Source organism: Nomascus leucogenys, chromosome 12 (genome assembly GCF_006542625.1).
Source record: "Nomascus leucogenys isolate Asia chromosome 12, Asia_NLE_v1, whole genome shotgun sequence".
NCBI classification, from domain to species: domain Eukaryota; kingdom Metazoa; phylum Chordata; class Mammalia; order Primates; family Hylobatidae; genus Nomascus; species Nomascus leucogenys.
Window position 1 is genome coordinate 9099683 of NC_044392.1, and position 25514 is coordinate 9125196.

Sequence of the window (25514 nt, forward strand, 5' to 3'; positions counted from 1 at the left end):
GTTGTTTACCTGTGATATTTGCTGTACAGAAATGTAAAAAATACTGAAAACACCAAGGATAAGAAACTACTCTTTATTTTAGACAACCTCATAAAATTATTTTCACATCCCCCCCAACTTCTTGCTCTTAATCCTCATCTTTTAATTGAAGAATAAGGCTTAAGAGAGACAAAGGAAAAACCATAATGGCTAAACTTAGCAGCACCGACACGGTTCTTTCATCAAGGCGTAGCTCATCATTTCTCCAAACTGACATGCTACAGAAATGTCTTCCAAAAAGCGTTAGGTTTTCACAGAGTGGGGACTGTGATTTCCATGCTCAAACAAACAGTGTAGGAAACGGTAGATTACGTTAGTTTTGTTTACTGTAACAGGAATTCTCAGAGTCCTTAGACACTCTAATGTGGGTTGATCTCCAGAAGGAGAAAGGGAGTGTGTAGTATTTTCCAAGCTTTTTGAGCAAACAATCCTTTTCTCATGGAACACATCAGAAACAGTTTGGAGTGTGCTGGTAAATGTGTTTTGGGGATGGAAGTCAGAAAGTCTGATCTTTTTCATATGGGTCCTCCTATTCTCTGCTGAAGCCAGCAACAGAGTAAGTTGACTCTAGCATCAAGACCACTAGGCAGATTAAGAAAGGGCAGGTTGGTCAAGAATGGAATAGGAAGAACTAGCTGCCTCACTTTTCACTTTCGTGCCTACATTTTCTTCACTCCCTAAGTTATACAAGATGCACACTTCCTCTCTTAAGCAACTTAATTGGGTGCTACTTCCCTCCTTTTGTGATTGATAGCAACTAGTTCATCACTACCTGAGGAGACAAAGTGGGTGCCGCAGAAGCAAGACTGTAGGCCAGTGGGATTTGTCTAATAATTGATAAGATGATAGCACAGAGGGCAACGTACTCAGAGAGGAAGGCAGCCTTAAGAAATTATGCAGAAATAGCCAAGCAAGATTTTTCCAAGCACTGGTTAAATCACCAGCAAAACAAAGCGTTTATGTGAGTACCTCAGGCCTGGGTACCTCCTTGCTTGAAATATGGCAAGACTTGGAAAAACGTTTGCCCTTAGAATCTATCTCACTGCTTTAATTAGTTGTCTCCTTTGGGCCTGGGCACAGTCCTGGCACTGATCTGGAACAGACTCCCTTTTCTAAAACTGAACTTGACCACATCAAAAGTTTGTAAAACAATCTCCATGGTAATTAAACTTGCATTCAACACCATATGGTGATAGAAGATGGCAAAGGATAAGATTTAGATCTTAGATCTTTCCAAGTAGGGCATGTTAGATGATGATAGAAGGATTAGTTGCAAGCTGGATCTGAGCTCAGGCTTGGGCATGAAGGAAACTGTCTCCCATGTGGTTTGGAAGAGTTAGGGGCTCCCTGAGCTCTACTGTGAACTGTACGGGTTTCATCCAAGGAATGGTATGATGTGGGCGTAAAACCATTCTTCAGACAACTGAAGATGGTCACCTTCTGTAGCCAGAAACACTAGCTGTCCTGCATTGTCCATTTCCTTTAGCCCCAGGCGGTCCTGCAGAAGGAAAGGCCATAATTAATCAAAAAGCTTAATGAAGTTTTGGAGTAAAATGGTAAGTACGTTAACTTGAGATATATTGTCAAAATGCAGTTTGTCCTGAGTATTAAACTTGAGGTGTATTTTCAAAAATGCCAAAAAGAATATCTCCTAGTTATTTTTCTTTCTTTCCTTCCTTTCTCTTTTTCTTTCTTTTCTTTCTTTTTCTTTCCTTTCCTCTTTTTCTTTCTCTTTTTTCTTTCTTCTTTTCTTTCTCTTCTTCTCTCCTCCCCCTGCCCCTCCCCCCCTTCTTTCTCTCTTTCTCTCTCTCTCTCTCTCTCTGTCTCTTTCTCTCTTTCTTTTGAGACAGAGTCTTGCTCGGTCACCCAGGCTGGAGTGCAGTGGCGCGATCTCGGCTCACTGCAACCTCCACTTCTCTGGCTGGAGCGATTCTCCTGCCTCTGCCTCGTGAGTAGCTGGAATTACAGGCGCATGCCACCATGCGTGGGTAATTTCTTGTATTTTTAGTAGAGACGGGGTTTCACCGTGTTAGCTAGGATGGTCTTGATCTCCTGACCTCAGGTGATCCACGTGCCTCGGCCTCCCAAAGTGCTGGGATTACAGGCATGAGCCACCACACCCGGCCAGTTTTTTTCTAAGTATTAAAAATGGATATGCAATTGAGATTGCTCTATACAGAGTTCTAGATTCTCATTTTTGAAAAGCACAGAGTCAGAGGACTACCTATAGGTGGGCAAGCCATAGACGACACTGCCTCAGAATGCCATAGGTAAGTGAGACTGAGCCAAAGACAGAACATTAACTAGGTAACTTAAAAAACATCCAACCCAGGACAGGCGCGGTGGCTCACGCCTGTAATCCCAGCACTTTGGATGGCCAAGGCAGGTGGATCACCTGCGGTCGGGAGTTCAAGACCAGCCTGACCAACATGATGAAACCTTGTCTCTACTAAAAATGCAAAAATTAGCTGGGCATGGTGGCGGGCACCTGTAATCCTAGCTACTTGGGAGGCTGAGACAGGAGAATTCGCTTGAACCTGGGAGGCGGAGGTTGCAATGAGCTGAGATCACGCCATTGCACTCCAGCCTGGGCAACAAGAGCAAAACTGTCTCAAAAGAACAAAACAAAAAAACCATATCCAACCCTTAGGTAACAAACCCTGGACACTTTCATATTCTGGAGTTGAAAATGTCATTACCCACAGGCTAGGTGCTGGAGAACAAGCTCCGGTGGGGAAGATAAGCAGTTACGACAGTGCCAGAATGGTGCTTCTGCCGTGGCCAACATTATTTTGAGTTTTCACAATAAGGAAGTTCTTAGCTGTAATTTCTCAAGCCCTTTTTTTTTTTTCAAATCAAGATTCTAGCTTCCCTTTTTACCTCACAACCCAAGTTGAGGCACCCAATGCAAAAGAAAAGTCAAGAGGAGACAAATGACCTCTGAAATAACATGGAGGAATTCTAGTAGAAGGTGATTGGTTCAGATGTAGTACTTAACGCATTTTGGAGAGTCTGTCTCCAATATAAAATCCTTAGGGCTGGGAGCGGTGGCTCACGCCTGTAATCCCAGCACTCTTGGAGGCTGAGGCAGGTGGATCACCTGAGGTCAGGAGTTGAAGACCAGCCTGGCCAACATGGTGAAACCCGTCTCTACTAACAAAATATTAGGCATGGTGGCGTGTGACTGTAATCCCAGCTACTAGTGAGGCTGAGGCAGGATAATCGCTTGAACCCAGGAGGTGGAGGCTGCAGTGAGCTGAGATCACACCATTGCACTCCAGCCTGGGTGACAAAGCAAGACTGTCTCAAAAAAAAAAAAAAAAAAAAAAAAAAATCCTTAAAAAGTGTAGAAGGCCCCAGAACTGGAGGTGGTAAATTACTGCAAGTTCTGCTTAAGATACAGGACCTACCGCTAAACAAAATTCGAAACTCTAGTCCCACTCAACCTCCTGCAGGAGCTTCCCTTGTCAGTGCGTAATTCAGAAACAGGATTTCACATCTATTTTTTTTTTTTTTTTTTTTTTTTGAGACGGCGTCTTGCTCTGTCTCCCAGGCTGGAGTACAGTGGCACGATCTTGGCTCACTACAAGCTCCGCCTCCCAGGTTCACGCCATTCTCCTGCCTCAGCCTCCCGCGCGGCTGGGACTACAGGCGCCCGCCATCACGCCCGGCTAATTTTTTGTATTTTTAGTAGAGACGGGGTTTCACCATGTTAGCCAGGATGATCTCGATCTCCTGACCTTATGATCCGCCCGCCTTGGCCTCCCAAAGTGCTGGGATTACAGGCTTGAGCCACCGCGCCCGGCCTGATTTCACATCTATTAATGTTTAAAAGTAATGTCCCTTGGCCAGGCGCACTGGCTCACACCTGTAATCCCAGCACTTTGGGAGGCTGAGGTGGGTGGATCACCTGAGGTCAGGAGTTCGAGACCAGCCTGGCCAACATGGTGAAACTCCATCTCTCCTAAAAATACAAAAATTAGCTGGGTATGATGGCACACACCTGTAATCCCAGCTACTAAGGGGGCTGAGGCAGAAGAATTGCTTGAACCTGGGAGGCAGGGGTTGCAGTGAGCCAAGATTGCTCCACTGCACTCCAGCCTGGGCGACAAAGTGAGACTCCGTCTCGGAAAAAAAAAAAAAAAAAAAAAGGAATGCCCCTCATCATGCATGGAGGCTTCCTGGATGTGTAGCAGACTGTACCTCAGCAAAGGCAGCTAGTTTTAAAACCTTTTTATCAAAAGAAGGGAATCAGACATGAGGTTTCTCTTGTTCTTGTTTGGAAACCATAAGGTTTCAGGATGTAGTGGATTTCTGTAACCCAGTGCCTAATAAGCTAGAGCAAATAATCAAGAGCCTAACAAACTTCACCCATATTGGACATGAGTCAGGTGTTTCAGGAGTACCTAGTGCTCTGAGGTGTACAGGAAAGGGCTCCAGCACCAAAGAACCTAGCAGCTTCAGGAACTGGGAGCTGAAAAAGCACCGACCTCCCAAGATAGACTCCCTGCCAGTTACCTGTGTGTACAGGGAGGTCTCCTGTAAGGGAATGGTTTCCTTGGCTTGGCCACTTCTGTAAAATCCAAACCACTGCAGAAGAAGCAAAAGAAATAAGCTCAGATATGACACACAGCACATACTGCCAAAATAATTTGAGACGGGTTAGAAGCTAAAACTGCCCACAAAGTGAACATCACAAAGCTGTAGGAAGAAGGAAAAATGGGTAGGGTGCATCTGAGTCATCTCTTCTTAAGGGTGGAGCCCGAGGGATGAATTAATCTTTCTGAGAGGCTGCTTTCCACTTCCCCAGAATTTCTGCTTCCTACATTTATTAAGCAATAAATGCGAAAAATTCCTGTGCTAAGCTCTAGACATTCAAGGATGAATACATAATCTGTTTCCAAAAAGCTCCCAGTCTTGCAAGGCACAGAAACAATTGACTGTTGAGCACAGAGGTCAGCAAACGTTTTTGTAAAGGCCAGATACAAAATATTTTAGGCTTTAAGGGCCATATGGTTGCAACTACTCATTGCTGCCACTGTAACAAATGCAGCCACAGACAGTATGTAAAAAGTAACTAAAACTGTTCCAATGAGGACACTGAAATTTAAATTTTACATAATCTTTATATGTTCAAATAGTTTATATGTCTAAATAAATTTTACATAATCTTTGTATGTCCAATTCTTTCCCCCAACCATTAAAAAATGTAAAAAACATTCTTTTACGTTAGTGTTTGGTGTTACTCGTGGGTAACACCAAAACGGGTAGCAGGATGGACTGGGCCTGTGGGCCACAATCGGCCAATCCCTGGTGGTGTGACACAACGTGATGAATGTTCTAACGGAGGCTGATGATTCTACAAAAGGGATCACATTCTGCTTGGAATGGGGATGGCATCCTGGCCTTGACAGACGAATAGAAATTGTCAGGTGGAGAAGCCAAGGAAGGGCATTCTAGAGACAGAAAAATATGAACAAAGGCATACGAGAGAAAAAAGCATAAGTAGTACAATATGGCTTGATCAAGAGTGTATGAAGCGTGCAGACAAGGAAGATTAGGCTGGAAAACAGGGTGAAGCCAGATCAAGGCAGACCTTGCAGGCCAAGCTTAGAAATTTATATATTTTGGGCTAGTGATTCTGAACCTTTTTTGGGTCTCTGATCTCTGGAAAATGGATTAAAATTATAGATCCTTCCCCAGAGAATACAATTACATAATTTTGCATAGAATTTTGGGGCTGGGGGGTAGATTACAATCTTCAGTGTCCCATTTATGGACCTCAAGTGAAGAACTGTTCTACACAAAAGTTGGTGGAAGGGACTGAAGGTTTTTTTCCCCAGCAGGCAGCTGTATTTTTTCATTTCATTTCATTTCATTTATTTCATTTCATTTCAATTTCATTTTATGTTCTTTTTGAGACAGAGTCTCACTCTGTCACCCAGGCTGGGGTGCAGTGGCACGATCTTGGCTCACTGCAAGCTCTGCCTCCTGGGTTCAAGTAATTCTCCTGCCTCAGCTTCCTGAGCAGCTGGGATTACAGGTGGCTGCCACCACACCCGGCTAATTTCTTTTTGGATTTTGAGTAGCGATGGGGTTTCACCAAGTTGGCCAGGCTGGTCTTGAACTCTTGACCTCAGGTTATCCACCCGCCTTGGCCTCCCAGAGTGCTGGGATTACAGGCATGAGCCACCGTGCCCAGCCGGCAGCTGCCCTATTTTAATGCCATTTACTCTCCTGGCATGTGGCCTAAGTAGTGTCTCACCTCCGAATCTACAGGGTCCACAATGGAATCATTGAGGAATTTCACCATCACAAACTTTTTCAGGGCCATCAGGTTTTTCTTGTAGGACTCATTGATACCCTGAAAGAAAGGCCAGCAACACCTAAGGTCATTACTATCAGATACCAGCAGAGGGAGTAAAGCCTTCCAGTTCTCTGGTCTCCCTGACCCTGTGCCACTGTTTCTTCCCCATGGGTATGGGCTGTTTTCCAGCTTCCTGACCAGGATATACCTGTACAGCTTTTTTTTTTTTTCCTAAAAAACAAAACAAAATATTTTATTTTAGATTCAGGGGGGTACATGTGCAGTTTTGTTATAAGGGTATATTGTGTGATGCTGAGGTCTGGGGTTCTGTTGATCCTTTCACCCAGATAGTGAACACAGTGGCCACAGGAAGTTTTTCAGCCCTAGCCCCTCCCTCCCAGCTTTTGGAGTCTCCAGTGTCTATTGTTCCCATCTTTATATCCATGTGTACCTAGTGTTTAGCTCCCACTTGTGAGAACATGTGATATTTGGTCTTCTGTTTCTGTGTTCATTTGTTTAGGATGATGGCCTCCAGCTGCTTCCATGTTGCTGCAAAGAACAGGATTTCATTCTTTTTTATGACTGTGTAATATTCCATGGCGTATATGTACCACATTTTCTCTATCCAGTCCACCGCTGATGGGCACCTAGGTTGATTTCATGTCTTTCCTATGGTGAACAGTGCTGCAATAAACACGAGTGCAAGTGTCTTTTTGGCAGGACAATTTGTTTTCCTTTGGGTATATACCCAGTCATGGGATTGCTTATACAGCTTTTTCTTTTCTTTTTTTTTTTTTTTTTTTTGAGATGGAGTCTTGCTCTGTCGCCCAGGCCAGAGTGCAGTGGCGCCATCTCAGCTCACTGTAACCTCTGCCTCCCGGGTTCAAGCGATTCTCCTGCCTCAGCCTCCCGAGTAGCTGGGATTACAGGTGGTTGCCATCACGTCCAGCTAATTTTGTATTTTTAGTAGAGACAGGGTTTCACTATGTTGGCCAGGCTGGTCGCAAACTCCTGACCTCAAGTGATCTGCCCACCTCAGCCTCCCAAAGTGCTGGGATTACAGGCGCGAGCCACCACGCCCAGCCTTATACAAGCTTTTCTTACCATCCTATCTGACTGACATGCCACCGACCATGGCATACAGGTACAACTATGAGTTTACACCACACTCCATAGGTGTCCATCACATAGGTGAGAGGCTTCTAGTCAGAGAAAGCCAAGACAAAATAAGAAACTGCAAATTCCGGGTTCTGGTGTATGCTATTCTGTGTTGTTTTTTGTTTGGTTTGTTTTTCTCTTCAAACTTTCTGTTTAAAAACAAAAAACCAAAAGACTCTCCAGATGAGTCTAATATAAACTGAGCCATCTAGTTTACCAGAACCTACCAAACCATGTTTGTGTCTGGGGCATACTCAGTGCCTACTGTATCTCTCTTTTAGGTAAATCTCTAGAGAAAAATCCACCCCCAGACTGATCCATCAGGAAAGCTTCCCTCATTAAGACAGCAGCTGTGAATTTCCACCTCGCCCAGTCAGCAACCTACCGAGCTTATCCTGTGTGTTTCAACACTAGGAGAGGGAAAGAACTTAAGGGAAGAAAGGCAAATGAATTTCAATCTCCCTAAAGGGAACTGAATCTCAAAGGCCCTGCCTCCCAAAAAAACAAAACTTCTGTTTCCTAGGGTCTGCCCAGGACAGAAACAGTCACTGCTGATTTGTTTATGAAAACCTAAACAGGAAAAGAACGCACATCTATGGGAGCCCGGTTTGGGTGCTTACCCGCTCCTGATTTATATCTGCCAAGAAGATGCTGTGGTTGCGATACACATCCTCCTTTATGGGGTCATGCCAGTATTCGGCTTGCACGAGGCTGTAGGAAAAAAAGGAATAAGGTGATCAAGCTACAAGTCAGTCAGTATGCCTAGGGCATGCTCAGTGCAAAGGCCACCAAGAGACTTTAAAAGGACAAAAGGCTGGCCAGGCACAGTGGCTCATGCCTGTAATCCCAGCACTTTGGGAGGCTGAGGCAGGTGGATCACGAGGTCAGGAGTTCAAGACCAGCCTGGCCAAGATGGTGAAACCCCGTCTCTACTAAAACTACAAAACTTAGCCAGGCACGGTGGCAGGCACCTGTATCTCCTAGCTACTTGGGAGGCTGAGGCAGGAGAACTGCTAGAATCCCAGCGGCGGAGGTTGCAGTGAGCTGAGACTGCAGCACTGCACTTCAGCCTGGGCGACAGAGTGAGACTCCATCTCAAAAAACAAGGACAAAAGGCCAAAGCCCTCAAGTCCCAGGCCTTACCCTTTAATACAGAAGACAAGACTTGCACCTATGAAACGGTCTGTCAACAAGACACCTTGTTGAGACAAGGACTATTCAGCATAGCACAGAAATTATAAAAGATTCAGGCAAAGGACTCATCAACATTTGCTTCTCCTATGACACTGGGGTTTATCATACTTAACATGCTGACATGGTTTGGCTGTGTCCTCACCCAAATCTCATCTTGAATTGTAACTCCCACAATACCCACATGTCATGGGAGGTGACTGAATTATGGGGGTGGGTCTTTCCTGTGCTGCTCTCATGACAGTGAATAAGTCTCATGAGATCTGATGGTTTCAAAGAGGGGAGTTGGGCCAGGTTCCGTGGCTCATGCTTATAATCCCAGCACTTTGGGAGGCCAAGGCGGGCAGATCGCCTTAGGTCACGAGTTCGAGACCAACCTGGCCAACATAAGGAAACCCCATCTCTACTAAAAATACAAAAATTAGCCAGGCGTGGTGGCATGTGCCTGTAATCCCAGCTACTCGGGAGGCGGAGGGAGGGAGAATCGCTTGAACCTGGGAAGCTGAGGTTGCAGTGAGCCAAGATCACGCCATTGCACTCCAGCCTGGGAGACAGAGCGAGAATCCATCTCAAATAAATAAATAAATAAATAAATAAATAAATAAATAAAATTAAGAGGGGAGTTTCCCTGCCCAAGCTCTCTTCTTTTGTCTGCCGTCATGTAAGACGTGCCTTTCACCTTCCGCCATGATTGTGAGGCTTCTCCAGCCCCACGGAACTGTAAGTCCATCATAAACCTCTATTTGCCCAGTCTCAGGTGTCTCTTTACCAGTAGCGTGAAAACAGACTAATACGGTAAATAAGTACCAGTAGAGTGGGGTGCTGCTGAAAATGCTGAAAAGTTACCCAAAAATGTGGAAGTGACTTTGGAACTGGGTAACAGGCAGAGGTTGGCACAGTTTGGAGTTCCTCAGAAGAAGACAGGAAAATGTGGGAAAGCTTGGAACTTTCTAGAGACTTGTTGAATGGCTTTGACCAAAAGCCTGATAGTGATATAGACAATAAGGTCCAGGCTGAGGTGGTCTCAGATGGGGATGAGGAACTTGCTGGGAACTGGAGCAAAGGAGACTCTTTATACTTTCTTTCCAATCTCTCTCCACTTCCCTTTCCCTTCCAGCCCCCACCTCCTCAAAATGGCCACGGTTACCACAAGGCCTCACACGGGGAAATCCGAACAAACTCTATCCCAGGTTTGGCAGGGAGAGAAATCAAAATTTCTACAACATAAGCTCCGCAGCCAGAGTGGAAGAGCTGCCCAGAGGCAGCCAGAGTGGGTTGAGGACCACTGGGCAGAGGCAGTGGGCCCTGAAAACCCCACTCAGTGGAGCAGGCTGGCGCTAAAGCCCAACAGAGCCAGCTACGTCAGAGATGGAGCTCACCCTCCCAGGAGCAGATGAGACTGAAGTTAAAGGAAGCAACAGTCAGAGTGACATTCTAGAATGTGTTTATACATGTATTTGAAACCTTTTAAAGGTTTAGAACTCTGAACATTTATAGAATGCAAAAAAAAGAGAGAAAAGTTCTTGAGGAAAATTAGAAGTGTTACTTCAGTGAACACACAAATAATAAGGAAGCAAAACAGTCTTATTGCTGATACGGAGACAATCTGAGTGGTCTTGATAGAAGACCAAACCAGCCACAACATTCCCTTAAGCCAAAGCCTAATCCAGAGCAATGTCCTAACTCTCTTCAATTCAATGAAGGCTGAGAGAGGTGAGGAAGCTGCAGAAAAAAAGTGTGAAGCTAGCAGAGGTTGGTTTGTAAGGTTCAAGGAAAGAAACCATCTCCATAACACAAGAGTGCAAGATGGGGCAGCAAGTGCTGATGTAGAAGCTGCAGTAAGTTTTCCAGGAGATCTAGCTAAGATACCTGATGAAGGTGGTGACCATAAACAACAAATTTTCAGTGTAGATGAAACAGTCTTATATTGGAAGAAGATGCCATCTAGGACTTTCACAGCTATAGAGGAGAAGTCAATGCCTGGCTTCAAAACTTCAAAGGACAGGCTCACTCTCTTGTGAGTGCCTCATGGAGCTGATGACTTTAAGTTGAAGCCAATGCTCGGTTACCATTTTTTAAATCCTAGGGCCCTTAAGAACTACGCTAAATTACTCTGCCTGTGCTCTATAAATGGAACACAAAGCCTGGATGACAGCAGATCTGTTTACAGTGTGGTTTGCTGACTACTTTAAGCCCACTATTGAGACCTATCGCTCAGAAAAAAGGATTCCTTTCAAAACATTACCACGCAGCTGGGCATGGTGGCTCATACCTATAATGCCAGCACTTTGGGAGGCCAAGGTAGGAGGACCGTTTGAGGCCAGGAGTTCAAGACTAGCTTGGGCAACATAGCAAGACCCCATCTCTACAAAAGAAAACTCTTTTTAAAATTAGCCAAGCACGGTGGTGCATGCCTGTAGTCCTAGCTACTCAGGAGGCTGAAGTGGGAGGATGCCTTGAGTCCAGGACGTGAAGGCTGCAATGAGCTGTGATCACACCACTGCACTCTAGTCTGGGCAACAGAGCACAACCCTGTCTCAAAAACTATTTTGAGTTTAAAAACAAACTTAACAAACAAACAAATATTACAGCTTATTAAAAAGCACCTGGTCACCCAAGAGCTCTGATGGAGATGTACAAAGAGATGAATGCTGTCTTCATGCTTGCCACAGCATCCATTCTACAGCCCATGGATCAAACAGTAATTTCCATTTTCAAGTCTTATTATTTAAGAAATACATTTACAAGGTTGTAGCTGCACAGACAGTGATTCCTTTGATGCATCTGGGCAAAGTAAATGGAAAACCTGATGGAAAGGATTTATCATTCTAGATGCCATTAAGAACATTAACGAGCTGGGTACCATGCACTTTGGGAGGGTGAGGAGGGAAAACCAGTGGAGTCCAGGAGTGTGAGACTAGCCTGGGCAACATAAATGAGATCCCATCTCTACAAAAATTTAAAAAATTAGTGGGGTGTAGTGGCTCACACCTGTAATCCCAGCTGTTCAGGACGCTGAGGTGGGAGGATCGCTTGAGCCTGGGAGGTTGAGGCTGGGTTGCAGTAAGCTGTAATGGCACCACTGCACTCCACCTTGGGTGACAGAGTGAGACTGTCTCAAAAGCAAACAAAGAAAACTTCATGATTCACGGGAAGAGGTCAAAATATCAATATTAACAGGAATTTAAAAGAAATTGATTCCAACCCTCATGAATGGCTGAGGGATTCAAGACTTCAATGAAGGAAGTAACTGCAGATGTGGAAATAGCAAGAAAACTAGAATTAGAAGTGGAACCTGACGATGTGACTGAATTGTTGCAATCTCATAAAACAGATAAGGAATTGCTTCTTACGGATGAGCAAAAAAGTAGCTTCTTGAGATGGAATCTACTCCTGGTGAAGGTGCTGTGAACACTGATGAAACGACAACAAAGGATTTAGAATAAATATTACATAAGCTTATATAAAAGCAGCAGCAGGGTTTGAGGACTGACTCCAGTTTTGAAAGATGTTCTATTGTGGCCAAAATGCTACCAAATAGCATCGCATGCTACAAAGAAATCTTTCATGAAAGAAAGAGTCAATTGATACAAAGTTCATCATTGTCTCACTTTAAGAAATTAGCACAGCCACCCCAATGTGGGCCGCAAGCCACCCAGGTGCTGAGGCAAGAGACCGAGGGCATGAGCTGTTCCAGTACAATAAAATATATAAAACAACAATGGTTATCCTAGATCTAGATCATAAATATGATTATATATGAATATCATTAATCATTAGTTTGTAGCAATTATTCTTTATTCCAATATTATAATAATCCTTGCCCTACAATCATAACCTAGGAAAAACCAGGCCATACAGAGATAGGAGCTGAAGAGACACGTTGAGAAGTGACCAGAAGGCAATAGTGTGAGCCCTGTGTCATGCCCAGACAGGGCCACTAGAGGGCTCCTTGGTCTAGCGGTAATGCCAGAATCTGGGAAGACACCCATTGCCAAGTGGACCGTGGTCTAGCGGTAGCGTCAGTGTCAAGGAAAAACACCCGCTACTTAGCAGACTGGGAAAGGGAGTCTCCCTTTCCCCGGGGAAGTTTAGAGAAGACTCTACTCCTCCACCTCTTGTGGAGGGCCTGACATCAGTCAGGCCCGCCTGCAGTTATCCGGAGGCCTAACCGTCTCCCTGTGATGCTGTGCTTCAGTGGTCACGTTCCTAGTCTGCTTTCGTGTTCCATCCTGTACACCTGGCTCTGCCTTTTAGTTAGCAGTAGCAAATTAGTGAAAGTACTAAAAGTCTCTGATATGCAGAAATAATGGCATAACTGTCTTTCTCTCTCTCTCTCCCCACCTCAGCTGCCAAACAGGGAAGGGCCCCCTGTCCAGTGGACACGTAACCCACATGACATTACCTATCATGGGAGATGGCTCACACTCCTTACCCTGCCCCCTTGTCTGGTATCCAATAAATATCAGCGCAGCCTGGCATTCGGGGCTGCTACCAGTCTCCACGTCTTGGTGGCAGTGGTCCCCTGGGCCCAGCTGTCTTTTCTTTTATCTCTGTCTTGTGTCTTTATTTCTACACTCTCTCGTCTCCGCACACGGGGAGAAAAACCTACCAACCCTGTGGGGCTGGACCCTACACCCCAACCTTCAGCAACCACCACCCTGATCAGTCAGCAGCCATCAACATAGGGCAAGACTCTCCACCAGCAAAAGGATGACTCGCTGAAGACTCAGATGATTAGCATTTTTTAGCAATAAAGTATTTTCTAATTAAGGCATGTACTTTTTTTAGGCACAATGCTACTGCACACTTAATAGACTTCAGTATAGTATAAACATAGCTTTTATATGCACTGGGAAACCACCAACTTTGTGTGACTTGCTGTATTGCAATCTTTGCTTTATTGTGGTGGTCAAGAACCGAATCCTCAGTATCTCTGGGGTGTGCCTGTAGTTTGTTACATTACTCTCTAACTTTTTTGAATGGCTGAAAAGTCTCTGAGAGCCTGAGTAGATGCCTCAATATTTCCAGAAAACCAAGTTGCAAGTTCATCAGCTGAGGGCAAAGACATGGGGAAAACTGGACAATTGAGGAAAAGCACTCTGAGATCCACTGAGGGTGGGGTGCAAACTGGGAGCAGGGCCCAGAGCAGACCTGGGGAGGGCAAGTTGCTATGAAAATTAAACAGGATATGTAAAGCTCTAGCTTCCCCTGAGCTGGTACAGGGGAAGACGGAGGCCGAGGCCAAGGCCCAGGCCAGGGCAACACTGAAGTATTCCTTGTGGCAGGGAGTGTAGAGGTGGGAGGGTAGTGCATGGGGCAGGGGATGGCAGGGAGCAAACTGGAGGAAGGAGAAGGCTAGGAAGGGCTGACAGCATCTGCAAAGGCAAAAGGGAACTAGAGGGTAGTTTTACAGCCAGGAAGGAGAGAGAGAACTATGACACCATTCCTTGTTGCCCTCACCATGCCAAGCCGGGGGCTTCCTCACCAGTTACTGTGCGTATTAGGATATCACGTTTGCTTTGCTAAGGTTCAGTTATCTGAAGAATGTGGAAGACATCTTTTGGGGTCTCTGTCTAAGTCACTCTTGCACTCTTCCTGCCCCGCCTACTGGTTTACAGGGAGGTGAGTATGGTTAGTATGCACGGTCCCACTTCTCTGGCCACAGCTAATGAGAGCAGAGGTGGAGACCTGACCTGAGCTGGGGCATGGTCCCTTCCTGAAGAATCTGAATCGGGACAAAGAGATTCTAGCCTCAGACTGAGACAATCTCCTAACAGAAGATTAAACATTTGGAAGCCGTGCGAGGCCACCTTCCATCATGTGGGTGGCAGGGGAAGCTGGTCTGCAAGGAGAGAAAGCAGCAGCGACACAGACAGAAGCAACAGTGGCACTGGAGGATACCCTGGCTCCTCATGGCTCCCAATTCTTGATTCTAGGCCCTATGAGGCCTTAGGCACCGACAGAGTATGACTTTCTTTTAAAATTTACTTTGGCTTGATATGGGTTTCTTCTTGCAACCAGAATTAATCCTCCCTAATACCAGGGGCAACCTGGGACAGTATCACAAAGACAAAATGATTTCTCTTTATTACTTTAAGCCTTCACCATCTGCTCTGCTAAAACAGTTCTCACACTCATTCATCTACTTGCTTGCTTTCAAAAACATGTTGCCATTTTTTATGATCTCTTACCTCCTCTCTCCCTGTTCTCTCTGCCCTTGTGGGTTTATCACTTTTTATTCTTCTGCTACCACTTCATTAAAGTTTAAGGAGGAAGTGAAGATAAACACATCAATCTATCGCTTTTAATCAGTATTTTTTATTTTTATTTTTTGAGACACAGTCTCACTCTGTCACCTAGGTTGGGGTGTAGTGGCACGATCTCAGCTCACCGCAACCTCCCCCTCCTGGGTGCAAGCAATTCTCTAGCCTCAACCTCCGGAGTAGCTGAGACTACAGGTGTGCGCCATAACACTGGCTAATTTTTGTATTTTTAGTAGAGATGGGGTTTTGCCATTTTGGCCAGGCTGGTCTTGAACTCCAGGCCTCAAGTGATCTGCCTACCAAGGCCTCCCAAAGTGCTGGGGTAATAGGCATGAGCCACCGCACCCCGCCTTAATCAGTATTTAGGTGTCACTTGTCACCCCCCGATGGACTGCTCACTTAGCATCACTAACAGAATTCTGATCGCCAAGGATTGTTTTGGTTCACACAAAGAAGGAAAAGTATAGGCTTTTTGGAGGCACCTGGGCAAGAGTGAGAATAAAGAGTAAAGGAGGAAGAATGAAGTTTAAACACCATGCAAATCCATGAGAACAGAGAATATGTAGAATATAAATAATTAAGTTGTAATTAGCCACAGCCAATCAAACCAGGCAAAGGGGAAAGCCTGGTGTAGCCTGAGGGTAAAAAAAGGAGCCAGAGGTACAGAGTATCTTAGTTTTCTATAATAACCATCAGGTGGTACTGCTGACCCAAAACAGCTTTGTGGCTATTTGTGTAGCCAACGAGTGGGAAGAGAAAAGACAGCTATTAGCTGTAGGTGGTTCCAACATGAGTCAGTCACAAGGCTGTATCTTGGAAAATGGCTTCAAGAATATACTGTAATAAAAAGTTGTTATTTGACAAGAATGAGACACTTGGAAAACCCACAGGGTATTAGTTGATCCCAAACTCCAGCTATCATCAAGAGCACGTCAGACCTACCATCAAAACTTTTTTTTGTTTTTTTTGAGACGGAGTCTCCCTCTGTTGCCCAGGCTAGAGTGCAATGGTGCAATCTCAGCTCACTGCAAGCTCCGCCTCCTGGGTTTTTTAAGCGATTCTCCTGCCTCAGCCTCCTGAGTAGCTAAGATTACAGGCGCACGCCACCACGCCCAGCTAATTTTTGTATTTTTAGTAAAGATGGGGTTTCACCATGTTGGTTAGGCTGGTCTTGAACTCCTGACCTCATGATCCACCTGCCTCCGCCTCCCAAAGTGCTGGGATTACAGGCGTGAGCCACCGCGCCTGGCTCACAACTTCTAAGGATAGAGCCTGGGAATCCATTTTTAATGAATTTCCCTGTGGTTCTGATATACGATTAAGTTTGGAAACAATTGAACAAGCACACACTACAAAAGTAATTCTGCATCTTTTTTTTTTTTTTAAATAGATTTTAATAGAGACAGGGGTCTCACTATGTTGTTCAGACTGGTTGTGAACTTCTGGCTTCAAGTAATCCTCCGGCCTTGGCCTCTCACAGAGCGGGGATGACAAGTGTGAGCCATTATGCCAGGCTGGCCATGCTAAATACCCAAATACATTTGAGTAGTCAGGGACAGTGATGTAGGGAGTAGCTAACATCATAAAGAATCTGTCCTCTAAATACCAACAATAATTCCTTGAGCTTAGTACTTTCTAACGGCTTTCTGTTTGTTTTTTAAGGATGGAGATTTATTGTTATAATTACATTCTTCTTACATAGAAAAATGCCCTTGTTTTTCTTTCTTTGCTTTTTAATTAATAGACTTTTTGGAGCAAGTTTAGGTTTACAATAAAATTGAGCAGATAGTACAAAAAGATCTCATTTGAAGGCCGGGTGCGGTGGCTCACACCTATAATCCCAGCACTTTGGGAGGCCAAGGCGGGTGGGTCACCTGAGGTCGGGAAGTTGGAGACTAGCCTAACCAACATGGAGAAACCCTGTCTCTTCTGAAAAATACAAAATTAGCCGGGCGTGGTGGCGCACGCCTGTAATCCCAGCTACTTGGAGGCCGAGGCAGGAGACTCGCTTGAATCTGGGAGGCAGAGGTTGTGGTGAGACAAGATCACGCCACTGCACTCCGGCCTGGGCAACAAGAGCAAAACTCCGTCTCAAAAAAAAAAAAAAAAAAGTCTCATTCGAATATCATAAGCAACTACTGCTGGAATCACTGTGAGCATGAAAGTCAGCATGATATTTTCACATGATGACAGGTCTGTAATCTTTTCAGCTAACCATACATACCGTTCCTGAACAACTTTGGAGTACGCCCCAGCGTTCAGTGTTTTTCTGATGAAGTCACAGATGTGAGAGCTCTCTCCTGGGCATCGAGGGAGTCCAAAAACACCTACAGTGGTAGATGACAAATATCCATTCCTTCAATAATCATGTATCGAATACCCACTATGCACAAGGCACTGTGAGAAACAAAATGAACAGGACCAAACTCTGATTTCATTCACTTACTCCTCATGAAAATAAAGCGCAGAGAACTAATACTATCACCAGCTTCCTCCTGGTGCTGCTACACTCTTTCCCGCCTAATGATCTTTTTACCTGCTCATCCCTGGAGGATGTGCTGCATCACATGGCTGGACCCATTTTCAGCTCTCAGGTCTTGGTCCTAGGCAAGTCATATCTGACCACCATATCTCAAATAGTACCCACCCCCATTTCCTTCCCCTCCCCCAGTTATACTTCATCCTTAGCATCCTCATCAATAACATTGTTTTGAGTACCACGAATAGTTCTAAGCAAAATATTGGCAACAATTAATTTAATCCTCACAACCGCCCTGTGGAGTAGATATCATTATTTGCCCTATATCACAGATAGAAAACTGTAAAACTGAAAGGTTAAATACCTTGTCCAAGGTTAGACAATAAGGGATAAGCCAGGATTCAGACACAGGCAGTTTGGCCCCAGAGCCCGCTCCTTTAAGCACTACAACTACTAGTGTGTCCTTCAAACAGTATCCTGTTGTTCTTGTTGTTTTTTTCCAAGAGATTGGGTCTTGCTATGTTGCCTAAAGTGCAATGGCTATTCACAGGCTCAATTATAGCACGTCACAGTGCCTTGAACTCCTGGCTTCAAATGATCCTCCAGCCTCAGCCTCCCAAGTAGCAGGGACTACAGGTATACATCACCAAGTGCCCAGCTATCCTCCATCTTATCGTGTATATATATATATGTGTGTGTGTGTGTGTGTGTGTGTGTATATGTGTATATAAGTGCATATATGTGTGTGTATATATGTCTATGTGTGTGTGTATATAGGTGCATATGTGTATATATATGTCTATGTATGTATGTGTATATATGTGCACGTGTGTGTGTGTGCGTGTATTTCAAGAATGCAAGAACCTTGTCTGTCTTGTTCCTGGCATATAATAGGTTTTCAATAAATATTTATTAAATGAATGAATAATAAAGCTGTTCTTACCAACTTGCATTTGTATAATCCTTATACTTTTAAAAAGTATTTTCCTACCTATTATTTATCCTCTGAAAAATTCCCATAGGACAGGCAGGGCCATATTTTGGTTTCCTCCATCTGTGAGTGGAACCTAAGACACCAAATTACTTGCCTAGGAGTAATAGTTAATTGAGTGAGTCCAGGCTTCCTGATTAGACGGAGAATCATTCTGCTCCCACATTATACCAGCTAATAGCTATACCCATCACAACAGAGATGAAATTCCATTCTAATGACACATCCTTCCCCAGTAGTATGGAATTCTGTCTAAATAGAAAACCTGCTGTTTCTCAAAGAGTTTAAATTTATAGACACAAGAGCTTACACACTATTCTTTGCCTAAGCCTAAATTCAAGAGGATACCACCAAGTCAGAGAACAGAAAAGGTCAATTTTCCTAACTCTTCAACCACCACCTGCCACGTGGCTATAACCATCTCACTTCCGTGCAATCGTGTCAATGAAATTGGAGAGAAGTAGATGCCAACCTAGCGATCCAGGCCTCTGGAATCCTAAGTCTCTTCCTATGTCTCCAGCAATGCTGGCTAGTTTGTTAAAAGCTAGAGAAACAGGATTTTGCAAGGATGGTTGATGTCTTGTGCAAATACAGTTCCTAGATTTTTTTAAAATCAGGTGGTCATGTGGGTTAGAATAGAGAAAAAAGAAAGCAAAGAGGCAAAGTTACCTTGATGTTGTCCCCCAACCGAGATCAGATTGATCATGGGAGGTGAAGGGCATCTCTGAGCCACTGCTCTCCTACGGAATAAAAGGGAGTTTTAGCTCCGACTGTCAGATGGAAATGCATCATCCACAATCAGCATCACAGATTAAGCTAGTCATCCTCTGTGACTCCCCAAAACCGCAGAGTTTCAGGATTTTCCTGATATGGGCAAATGCAAATATTTCTTTCAACTTTCATAGAAAATAAATTAAGCGAGGGCCGGGCACGGTGGCTCACACCTGTAATCTCAGCACTTTGGGAGGCTGAGGTGGGTGGACCACCTGAGGTCAGGAGTTCGAGACCAGCCTAGACAACACGGTAAAACCCCATCTCTACTAAAAATACAAAAAATTAGCTAGGTGTGGTGGTGAGCACCTGTAGTCCCAGCTACTCGGGAGGCTGAGGCAGGAGAATTGCTTGAACCTGGGACATGGAGGTTGCAGTGAGCCAAGATCACGCCACTGCACTCCAGCCTGGGCAACAAGAGAGAAACTCCGTCTCCAAAAAAAAAAAAAAAGAAAGAAAAGAAATTAAGTTCCATAAAGCTTCTTACACAGGAACATTTTAGGAAATTTCCCTTCCAAGATAGGTGACAATCTTGAATTGGAGGAGTGGATTTATCTGAATAAAAGAAAAAAAAATCAATTCCATATAAGTGGTACAATATAACAAAAAGGAACTTACAGAAATTGGCCTCCCTGGGAGAATCCCATAGCATTGTAGCCTTGCTGCAATTTAGGATCCTTAGCAAGTGTCTGACACACGGTTGTTACTTGGGAATTGACATTCAAGAAGAAGCTGTTCTCCACGTCCTAAAAAAGAAGCCAGAGAGAAGTGAGAGGATGGGAGTGAAAACAACCACTGACATCTTCTCTAAGAGGTAAACTCATTTAGGTTGGTATCCTCACATGAGCCACTCAAGGGTGAAAGTATCATTGTATGATTTGCTGCTAAAAACACAAGGCAAAGCATTTTAACAGTATATGCTATGAAATCAGTCAGCAACCCTTCAAAGGAACAGCTGTGAAGTACCTTACCTCCATCAGGGTCTTCCCAATCTCTAAAGATAAGACGTAAATTCCAGGTATTTTCTTCTCAACCATTTTTTTAACAGCACCCATGCTTAAGGGATTGCAACAGCTGTCTCCTAGCCAACAAAAAACAATGATGGAAACGCATGAGTCAAAATATTATTTATTGTTTAAAAACTTTGAGGCCTCAAAGAGCATTATCAAGAATGTGAAAACAATGTATACAATAGAAGAAAATATTTGCAAAACAGTTATCCGATAAGGGCTTAATACCCAGAATATACAAGGAATTTATAACTTACTTACAACTCAACAAAAACATAACCTAATTTAAAAACGGGAAAAGAAATTAAACAGATATTTTTCCAAAGAAGATATACAAATGGCTAACAACTGGCATGTGAAAAGCATGTGAAATGCAAACCAAAACCACAATGAGATACCATTTCACACAGACTAGGATGTCTTTAATAATAATTTTTTAATAGAAAATAACAAGTATTGTCAAGGATGTAGAAAAATGGGACCCCTTGGACATTGCTGGTGGGAATGTAATAAGCAGCCACTGTGAAAAACAGTTTGGTGGTTTCTCAAAAAGTTAAACATACAATTACTAAATGACTCAGCAATTCAACTCCTGGTTATACACCCCAAAGAAATAAAAACACATGTCCATGCAGAAACTTGCATATAGATGTTAACAGCAGCAGTATTTGTAATAGTCAAAAGGGAGAAACAATCCAGCAGTCCATCAATGAATGAATGAACAAAATGTGGTATATTCACACAATGGAATATTACTGAGTTATAAAAAAGGAACAAAGTGCTGACACATGTTACAACTTGAATGAATCTCAGAAACATTATACTAAGTGGAATGAGCCAGACTCAAAAGGCCACATAATGCATGATTCCTTTCACAGGATAAATAAAAAATAGGCAAATCCACTGAGATACAGAAAACCAAGCTGGAGATTATCAAGAAGCAGTAGGAGGGGGAATAGGGAGTGATTGCTTAATGGCTATGTGTGTTTTTCTGGGGCGTTGAAAAGGAGAGACGTGTTAGTTGCACAACATTGCAAATACACTAACTGCCACTGAATTGTACAATTTTAAATGGTTAACTTTATATGAATTTTTACCTCAATTTTAAAAAATAGAAGAAAGAACATTTTTTGCTCAGCTCCTGTTTATCAAGTAGTAACAAGCTTCAAAAGTCCATACAGGAGCTGGGTGTCATGGCTCACATCTGTAATCCCAGCAGTTTGGGAGGCCGAGGCGGGTGGACCACGAGGTCAGGAGCTCGAGACCAGCCTGGGCAACATGGTGAAACCCCATCTCTACTAAATATACAAAAATTAGCCAGGTGTGGTGGCACATGTCTGTAGTCTCAGCTACCTGGGGGGCTGAGGTAGGAGAATTGCTTGAATCTGCAAGGTGGAGGTTTCAGTGAGCCAAGATCATGCCACTGCACTCCAGCCTGGGAAACAGAGCAAGGCTCCATCTCAAACAAAACAAAACAAAACAAAACATCCATATAGGCCAAGCACGGTGGCTCATACCTTGATCATCCCAGCGCTTTGGTAAGATGAGGCAGGAGGACTGCTTGAGGCCAAGAGTTTGAGACCAGTTTGGGCAACATAATGAGACCCTGTCTCAAAAAAACCAAAAAGCCCATATAGGATAATTAAGACACCAAATTTACAAATGAAAAATAAGCAGAGGTACACATTCCCTTTCCCTATCACAGGGGATATTTGGGGTGAACAGATGCAAAGTTTTCTCTTCAGGGCCAGGACTAGGGTGAGGCAAATTAAGCATCTAGGGCAGCGGTCCTCAACCTTTTTGGCACCAGGGACCAGGTTTGTGGAAGACAATTTTTCAAAACTGTTCCACCTCAGATCATCAGGCATTCGTTAGATTCGCATAAGCAGCACACAACCCAGATCCCTCACATGTGCAGTTCACAACAGCATTTGAGCTCATATGAGAATCTAATGCCACTGCTGATCTGACAGGAGGTAGAGCTCATGGCAGTAAGGCTCCAGGCTCACTCACCTTCTGCTGTGTGGCCTAGTTCCTAACAGGTCACAGACCCAGGGAGTTTGGGACCCCTGCTCTAGGGCACAAAATTTAAGGAGGCACTCATTCTCAGGTTTATGTAAGTGCTGACCCTGAATTTGAGAGTGAGTGCCTCCTTAAATTTGCACTTCAGGAGCCTCTTCATCTTGTCCTAGTCCCAGACTTGTTTCTTCTATTTCAAGGAACCAGAAGTAGGAACAGGAAGCAAACTGGCTACTGAGTAGGAGAAGTGGACTGAGATCATTTCCCATTTTGTACTTACTCACTCCATTTTCAACCTGCGAGAAAGCTTAAGCACCAATTTTAGAAGAAGAAAAGGCTATTGCCTGGAGAATCGTCTGTTCCTTTTATTTCTCTGAAAACAACGTTCTCCACACCGAACTGTAATTGTAGGTTACTTAACTGCCTCTGCCTCCCCTGTAACTGTGTCCTCTTTTGACCCCACTGTAGTAGCCCCAGGGCCTGGTGCAGAACCTTGAAAGTGTTTGTATTTGCTGACTCTAATTACTCTGAATATTTTTCTGTAACCCATCCCAATAAAGCTCTCACTATCACGACTCTCCCCAAACTGCTTTTCTCAGGATTAATCGTCTTTATATTGCTAAATCCAACAATCAGTTGTCAGCCTTTATCTTCCTTGATCCATTAACATTTGATACAGTTGATCATGACCTATCGACATTTGATGCAGTTGATCATGCCCTTCTTCCTGAAACATTTTCTTCACTTGGCTTCAAGGACACCGCACTTTCTTGACCCCTCCACTTCAATGGCTATTCGGTTACAGTCTCCTTTGCTAGTTTCTCCTCATTTCCTCCACCTCCAATTGAATGGAGTGCCTCAGGGCTCAGTCCTCTGTGTACACTCATTTCCTAGGTGGTCTCACCCAGGCCCTAGCCTTTAACTACTAGCTGTATGCCAGGCTCCCTACTTAAATCTCCAGCCCGCATCTCTGTCCTAGACTCCACGCTCCAAATGCCTGTACAACATCTCCTGGGTGTCTCCTGAGGATCTCAAGTTTAGTCAGCCCAAAAGCAGACTCTTGATCTTTCCCCCACCCTAAGTCAGCTTGTCCTACAGGCTTCCCCATCTTGGTAAAGTGAAAACTTCACCCTTCCAATTGTCCAGGCCAAAACCTGTGGAGTAATCTTTCGCTCCTTTCTTTCTCTCTTATTCCAAGTCTGATTTGTTAGCAATCCACCCTCAAAATCTATCCAAACTTTGACCACTTCTCAACACCTCTACTGTTACTCTACACTTCCAAGTCATCATCATCTCTTGCTTAAATTATTGCAATAGTTTCCTAACCTGTCTCCCTGTGACTATCCATGACCCCCTATGATCTATTCTCAATACAGCAACTAAAGTGATTCTTTAAAAATGTGTCAGATCATGTCACTCATCTGCTCAAAAAGTTCCCCATGACACTCTAGCCAAAGTCTCTGCATTAGTCTTACTAGGCCCAATAACTTCTGTACCTGCCCCTCCCTTCCAAACTAAACTCCTAACTTCTTCCCCTTGCTTACTCATTTCCAGCCATGCTGATCTGAATGCTGTCCCTTGAACACACCAGACATACTTCCACATCAGGGCTTTCCCATTTACTGTTCCTTCTACCAGATAGCCAAATGGCAACTGTCCTCATCCACCTCAGTTTTGTACTCAGATGTCACTTTTTCAAGAATTCTTTCCCAACTTTGCTTTATTAAAAGTGCAAGCCCCCACCTCCAGTCTTTATCCTACACCCTACTCTATTTTTCTCCACTGCACTTATCACCATTTGATATGTTATGTTTTACTTGTTAATTTCTTTATAATCTGCTTCTCCTACTGGAGAGTAGGTTCCAAAAGAACAAAGAATTTAGTCTGTTTAGTTCCCAACTGTATCCTCAGCACCTAGTAGGTGCTCAATAACTGTGTTAAATGAATATAGGTTGAGCATCCTAATGTGAAAATGCGAAATCCAAAATCTGAAAGTTTTCAGCGCAGACATGATGCCACGAGTGGAAAATTCCACACCTGGCCTCATGTGATGGGTTGCACAAAATTATTTAAAATATTGCATAAAATTACCTTCCAGCTATGTGTATAAGGTGTGTATGAAAAATAGATGAATTTCCTGTGGGTCCCACCCCCCAGATATCTTGTATATATGCAAATATTTAAAAAAAATCCGAAATGCTTTCCAGTCCCAAGCATTTCAGAAAAGGGTTACTCAACTTGTAAATGAACTGTAGGTGCCCAACAAATCTCTGTTCAATGTGTGAAGGAATAAATAAAAGGGTAGATGCGCCAGTCATATAGCCAGCCGCAGCTCACCTAGCCTGACCAAGTGCGAGATGCTGCATCCTGACGCCACTACTGTAAGGATTAATCAAGGACAGCATGTAAAACTTAAACGCCGTGCGCGGCTCTTTCTTTCCTTCCCCTTCTCTCTTTCCAGTGAAGGGGACGGCTCCTTCCCCTTCTCTCTTTCCAATGGAGATCCTTCAAATCCTTCAAATCCTAAAATGTCGAGGCAGCCGCGTGCTGTGGGACCAGGTCCTTGCCCTCTACACCCGCATTTTGCAGATGCGAACCCAGGCTAGGAGGAGAGAGAATCGCCAAACCCTTTTAAACTTCTCACTCACTCACCCATCCCATGCCAGATCACCAACGGCAGCGGCGCCGGCGGGTCCAGATGCTGCAGCGCCCGAGAAGCGCAGGTCCATGGCAGGAGAGCGACAGCCAAGAGCCACAGGCAGCGGGGCGACGCCATCTTCGCTGTGTCACATGACCGCGGGCGCGGGACTCCAGGAACCGCGCTCCGCCCGCCTGGGCGTGGCGCCGCCGGTTGCAGACGGTAACCTGCGCATCCCGAAGGGATGCCCAGCCTGATGGGCGTCGGCCCTACCCTGGAGCTTTCAGCGCGACAGGTCCCCCGCGAGGCCCCGCTGGCCGAGTGGGGCCCTGCGCTCTCGTAGACCGCCCTCTGCGGTGAATCAAAATAATTGCTAACATTTATTCAGCGCTGATCAGATGCTATCAGGCACTATTCTTACAACCTTTAACTAATTCACTCATCATAACAATGCTGTGTGCACTTCTCCCCCTGACAGGTGAGGACACTGAGGCACTGAGAATTGGCACTGAGTAAGGTGCCCAAGGTCACAGAGATAGCAAATTGGTGGTTCCAAAGTCGTTGCTCTTCACCACTGCCCTGTACTGCGTTTGGAAGAAACATGCATAGAGGCAGGAAGAAAGAAGGAGGGACAATTTCCAGCCA

At 44.4% G+C, this 25514-nt stretch overlaps 1 protein-coding gene across 1 annotated transcript; it reads right to left on the bottom strand.

Moving 5' to 3' along the window:
• Nucleotides 1-57: 57 nt before the first annotated feature.
• On the bottom strand, nt 58-25233 carry PPT1 (palmitoyl-protein thioesterase 1). Its single transcript, XM_030823546.1, has 9 exons — nt 24884-25233; nt 20174-20283; nt 19821-19948; nt 19101-19171; nt 17186-17288; nt 8125-8215; nt 6305-6403; nt 4558-4629; nt 58-1537 (listed from the first exon to the last, which is right to left on the bottom strand). The coding sequence occupies exons 1-9, from the start codon at nt 25005-25007 to the stop codon at nt 1415-1417; spliced, it is 921 nt and encodes a 306-aa protein (XP_030679406.1). The 5' UTR covers nt 25008-25233; the 3' UTR covers nt 58-1414.
• Nucleotides 25234-25514: the final 281 nt, after the last annotated feature.